General features: G+C 36.2%; 1 protein-coding gene across 1 annotated transcript; it reads left to right on the top strand.

Moving 5' to 3' along the window:
- The first annotated feature begins 4,530 nt into the window (after positions 1-4,530).
- LOC134647635 (NADH dehydrogenase [ubiquinone] iron-sulfur protein 3, mitochondrial-like) lies at positions 4,531-5,411 on the top strand. The gene has a single exon (XM_063501992.1). It carries the CDS (start codon positions 4,539-4,541, stop codon positions 5,394-5,396), a length of 858 nt encoding a protein of 285 aa, XP_063358062.1. The 5' UTR covers positions 4,531-4,538; the 3' UTR covers positions 5,397-5,411.
- Positions 5,412-6,268: the final 857 nt, after the last annotated feature.

Raw genomic sequence — 6,268 nt, 5'->3', positions numbered from 1 at the left:
GACTTATAATTATAACGATGTAACGACCCACTAGAGTAGCTAATCGTCAACATGAGGCAAGAGGAATCTCTTTACTTTAGTAGATCAGGTACATTTTTTTCTTATGCTCAGTGGTACTTTATTATATTAGTTCCAATATATTTATTATACTAGTAAGCGATATTTAAAAACATTAAGCCTTAATTTCATGGCTCCCATAATTTCAAATAGTATAAATAGCCGTACCACGAGTTAATAGGTACTTGACGTTTACGTTAGCGACTGTGTAAACTCGATCGCAGTCCATCTCGCTCGTACTGATGTATTAGTGCGATGTAGAGGGAATGCGATCGAGTTCATGCAGACGTTACCGTAAATGTCAAACGCCAACTCGTGGTAGCTGTGCAGGAGTTGCAAAATAGCCTCATGGGATTTTACTAGAGTTCAACCTTTCTTTTGAAAGTTGGTGCAGTAGATTTATTGTACGTACCTTTCCGCTTGACCCGTTTCAGCTCCCCGTTTAAATATTCAAAAATTAAAACTGGGTGCTTTGGGCAGCTGAAAACTTGAGTAAATCTTCCTTTCCGGCCGCAGGGCGCGGTGCGCCGCTGCCTGGCTACTTCTCTAATCAAAACCGACCTAATCCTTGCGAATATTAACGTTTTATCTCGCAACTTGTAACATATATATTTTAAAGGTATTCAATGCATATATATGACAGTAAGTAAGGTAGGTTTATTTGCTTTTTTGATCTCTTAAATATTATAAATACATAAATAAAAAATAAAAATTCCTTTATAAAAGAAAAAAAGATAAAATTACATAACTTGCTCAGTGGTCCCACACTAGGCTAGGCCTGTGTCATGGTGACCGCTCTACAGAATTACTACAAACATAAACTTTTGGGGTATCCTCTAAAACAAAAGTCTCTATAAAATTGTCTATTTACTCTCAATCTGAAGTGTACAAGGTGAGAAACAAAATCGGTCTAAAAAGAATACATACAGGTGGACTTTTTTTATGGATCCAAGATACTGATTTCGGTAGTATATATGAGCATCTACTGCGGTAATTACAACCGCTGCAGCCAAACCTAATGGCTCCTCTACACGATGGGCCAGCGCCGGCCACTCCAAGGGACGCATTTATGCGTTAGAGGGAGCAAGTGAGATTGCTATCTCTTTCTACCGCATGGCTGCGTCCCTTGGAGTGGCCGGCGCTGGCCCATCGTGTAGAGGAGCCATAAAGTGGGCAGGCAACTGACACTGGCAATGAGTGGAGGCAAGTAACAAAGTATTCTAATTTTATGGATTTAATTTTGTATTTATAAGGTGAGTTCGGGTAAGTTTCGGACGTTTTTAGGTGGGTTGAGATGATGTTGGATTTTTTTTTCTCAGCTTGTGGATAGGGTACGGACATGATTCAAGTACAGAATTGATAATAATGAAATTCTCTATATGATTAAATTTTATTATCTTTCTAGACGTCATAGTAAGCGTTTAATGACTGTTTAAATATAGGAAACAAAACAAATTTACAGCATTATTTTTTTGCCTGGTGGTGTAAGAACGGACGGGCATATAACTTCGGCCCTATTGCCCGTACCATAGAGTTTACTACTGCAAAATAACCGGTTTTATCCGCTGACTAATACATAGAAGAATTGGCCTAGCAGTAACTCGGGCTATCATATCCGACCCGATTTTTATTTTTATGCATTTTTTCCGTCCGATCTTACACCATGCGCTCAATATTCAAAAAATTATGGTTGTCAAACTTTTAGATGTGAGGTCAATGAGAGACAGTACTGAAGGTCGCAACATCAAAACATTACAGGTACCCAACAGCCAAACTGTATGCCGAATGTAAAGTTCTGTCTGTTAGGCAACTGTACATTCTCCGTGCCATCCTACGCAGACATCGATATCTTCCTCTATCTATGACAGCTCTTAAAAAACGACATAAACAAACTGTCTGTCCAGCAGAACGCCAGCGGACAGTCTTTGCGAGTCGCCAGTTCCTAGCAATGAGTGCCAGAATTTATAATAAAATCAACAAACGACTAGAAATCTATAGATTAAACCGTTACGATTGCAAATCTAAGTTATTAACTTGGCTCCAAACACAAACTTACCAGGAGACTGAAACACTCTTAAGCTGCCTAAAATAATTGTACCCTAGACCCCCCTGTACACATGTACACATGTAACTTCTCAATATAGATTATAGTAATTTAACCAAAGTAGATTGAACTTCTCTCTTATTGTTACGTATTAAAACTGAAATATTGTATTTCTTTTAAAGCTTATACATATTTGTAGATTGTATTGTACAACTTTTGTTATAATAGCTTTTATTTTTGCTACCACTACTGTGTAACCTTTAGCGGAGGAATCGCTGACTCCCGAGTCACAGGCTCTGACCTAGTTCGGGAGACAAAGGCTCGACTCTGGTGAAACTGTCACAAACCTAATTATAAGCTTTCTGTATCTAGCATAATATCGACTTTCTGTACTGTGTTAGGTTTTAAGTGAATAAAGATTATTATTATTATTATTATTATTATTATATTTTATGTTTTGGGCTTAATTTGGCTAAGCCCGTTACTGTTTTAAAAAGTCAAGGATTCTGCTATAGAGATTTGTTACTACACTACTGTTCAAAAGTTGGGAAATGTAATATAGCTATTACATACTTACCTATAAACCTAACTAATTATCTACCTACCTACCTACTTATATTATATTACATACCAACCTAACCATTTCTCTTTCTTATCACAAATGTATTCAAGTCTGCCATTTAATGGGCATGAACTTGTGCTAAACTGAACCCTATCATTTTGTAAAAGGGTTCCAAAAAATAAATAAATGTTACCACTGGCTTATAAAGGTCTGAAAGTTTGATAAATAAATGAGTTTGAAGCGTTAAAAAAAAAAAAAAAAAAAAAAAAAAAAAAAAAAAAAAAATGAACCCATGTGGGGTCAATGAACCACGTGGGTTCATTGACACCATAAGCGCGGTAGGTTGAAAGAAGGTGATGAAAGAGGACATATGGATAAAATAATATGAAAATGGAGGAATTAATACGACCAAATCTTAATCAACCAAATTTTAATCAGTCTGCTATTATTAAGATAGATTAAGAAAATTTAAAATAAAGAAACTCTAATACATACATGCAACCCTGAACGTTGAAATCAATACACTCATATTTTAGGCAGTTGTATAATTAATTAACTATGTTTAAAATTCGTTTCATAGCACTTAAACCTACTTCTCATTTAAATTTGCGGTTATGTAAAAAAAACACCATTATATATACGTCTGTTAGAGAAATTTAATCAAGCATCGTGGTGACACGTATTAAAGTTTGAGTATCCCTGAGAAAATAAGATCGGATGAATTGCATCCGATCTTTGACCACTTCGAGTAAGACCGGATCTCGGCCTACAGGCATCGTATCAAAATTCCAAATATACAGATTTGTCACAAATTTAATAAAAATAAAATACAATTTATAAAAGAAACAAATAATGCTCAAACTTACCAGTTATTCCAAAAAAACTAGCGGAGGGTATATCCGGATGCGAAATAAAAACTCATTTTTTGTACTTTTTTACTTAACGGCACAATGCACGCATCTGGTCTGTCACAGCAACAAGTGCGGACTGAAGAGGGGTGCGGAACAAAAAGGCGCATCGCATCACCTTGCCAGCATTAATAAATATCCCCACAATAGGCGGAAATTTGAATCATACGATCTTACCCGATGTCCGATCTTAGTCGAACTCACCTTAACCACTTTTAGTTAGCTTTATTTTTTACATTGTTGTAATTATTTACATATATCGACCGCAAAACTTCTATTTTATTGTCCAAAGCAAATCCAGTAAGCTTGGCCTTCGCTTTCGTCTCGAGTTTAGAGACTTTTAAGTGGTGAAGCATTAAAGTTAGTTCATCATTAATTTGTAAAGACCATTGATTAAATAGTACTTTATTGGTTTCAAATGTTGTATAAAGGTAAATATCGATCAATATTTTTCAATAAAGAAATGCTGCGAAAATGCACAGTTATCATAGGATACTATGATAACTGTGCATAGGGCTTTCAACAGTAATGCAGTTGCCGAACCGTGTTACCCTAATGTGGACACCAACAGCCGCCTAGCCATACATCCCAATTCAATACGTAATGTGCTAATATGGTGCTAAAGCGGTTAAAAATTGTGTAAAAAAACAAATTACACTTACTTATTAAGCGATCGAATCCTCGTTCATTCTTACTTTTTAACCAACGAAATAGGAGAAAGAAAGTAATTTAACATTTTTAGTTAAAATTATGGCAGAGATAAAGTAACCTATAAGACCGCCTATAACCTATAAGCATATAAGTAACGTATTTGACAGTGCCATGTCAATTTTAAGATTTTTTTGTAGTCAAAATGTAATGTTGAATCATTGTTGAATAACCTTATTTACGAGTCTTGTACTTTGTATTCGTAAAATAAATAAAGTCATACTGACAAATTTAGTTGTCACTCATCACTAATAACAAAATGAATAGAATTTTATCTTCGTTAGTTAAAAATACAATAGCACATGTTTTTAAACGTTCCCTCCGCGTAACAAACATTGTATCAAGCGATGATTGTGGCAAGAGGAATGATCCCTGTAAAAGCAAGGATCCATGCGCAGAGAAAGATGTAAGCAGCGATAAGGTACAGTTAGAGAAAGGATTTGCTTTGCAACCCATCGATGTCAAAGCTTGGACCCTTAGAAAACATAACAACCCAGCTAGGCAAAGGCTTTATGAATTTGGCTTATACGTTGCTGCCTGTTTGCCAAAATTTGTTCAGAAGATTCAGATGACACATACAGATGAGCTTGAAATTCTGGTTGCTCCCGAAGGTACGTTTTGTGTCTTGAGCTTCATGGCTCATCACCAAAATGCCTGTTTTGGCCAATGTGCATTAGTTACTGCTGTGGATGTTCCTACGCGAGTGTATAGATTTGAGGTCGCTTACATTCTACGAAGCTTCAGATTTGCAACAAAGGCTAGAGTTAAAACTTACACTGACGAATTGACGCCTCTACACTCAGCGTACGAAATATGGCACGGCGTTAATTGGTATGAAAGGGAAACATACGATATGTTCGGCATTATCTTTACGCATCACCCGGATTTGAGAAGGATTTTAACCGACTATGGGTTTACAGGCCACCCATTGCGAAAAGATTTTCCCCAGGTAGGGTATACAGAGGTTCGCTATGATGACGAATTGAAGAAGATCGTGTATGAGCCGGTAGAGTTCGCCCAGGAATATCGAAGTTTTCAGCTGCAGTCGCCTTGGACTTATTACAGAGAATTTCACGAGGGCTACAACTGTCCACCCGCCCCACCTAAAAAAGCCTAAACCTACTTGTACATATACCTATAAATAACTTATGAATCTTATGATCATAGTGACGTAGCTTCGTTTCGTTTGTTTAAAAATAAATATGTGTCCTTTTTATTTTAAAGTTTATTATTAAATTTAGACATAGTAGTAGTAATAAAGGTTAAACAAAGTTTTTTGAATACAGATACCTGCCGTACCAAAAAACTGGAGACTAATGCTTCCGTTTACAGTTTACACATTTTACCATTTAATAAGTATACCTACTACTATTCTCACTTACGAGTACAATAATATCCGGATTTACTACTTTCACTGTATCATATTATACAAGATTTAAACGATACCAATAAGACAATCAATGATGCAAAACGCTTTACTAAAGCTTTGTCATGGCATCATAATCAAAAGAAGTCATTTAGGAACATACATAGCCGGAGATAGCCGCCATTGCCGTGACCGACCAGATGACGGTCTTTCTAACGCCTCAATTAATAACTTTGGAAATTAGCGGCAAGTGGCTAATTATTCTATCTCCATTTCATTAAGTTAGTGGCCTCATAAATAGCCTGGGTCAGGAAAATTTTATTTCGATGCCTCGTTATACCAGACTTACCAGGGCGGAAATTATTAGACGATTTTTAGGGTTCCGTAGCCAAATGGCAAAAAACGGAACCCTTATAGATTCGTCATGTCTGTCTGTCTGTCTGTCTGTCCGTCCGTATGTCACAGCCACTTTTCTCCGAAACTATAAGAAATATACTGTTGAAACTTGGTAAGTAGATGTATTCTGTGAACCGCATTAAGATTTTCATACAAAAATAGAAAAAAAAACAATAAATTTTGGGGGTTCCCCATGCTTAGAACTGAAACTCAAATTTTTTTATTTC

The sequence above is a fragment of the Cydia amplana genome, chromosome 4, assembly GCF_948474715.1.
Source record: "Cydia amplana chromosome 4, ilCydAmpl1.1, whole genome shotgun sequence".
In the NCBI taxonomy this organism is placed as follows: Eukaryota; Metazoa; Arthropoda; class Insecta; order Lepidoptera; family Tortricidae; genus Cydia; species Cydia amplana.
Note: the sequence above shows the minus strand (reverse complement) of the source record. Positions and strands in the feature narration are given on the sequence as shown.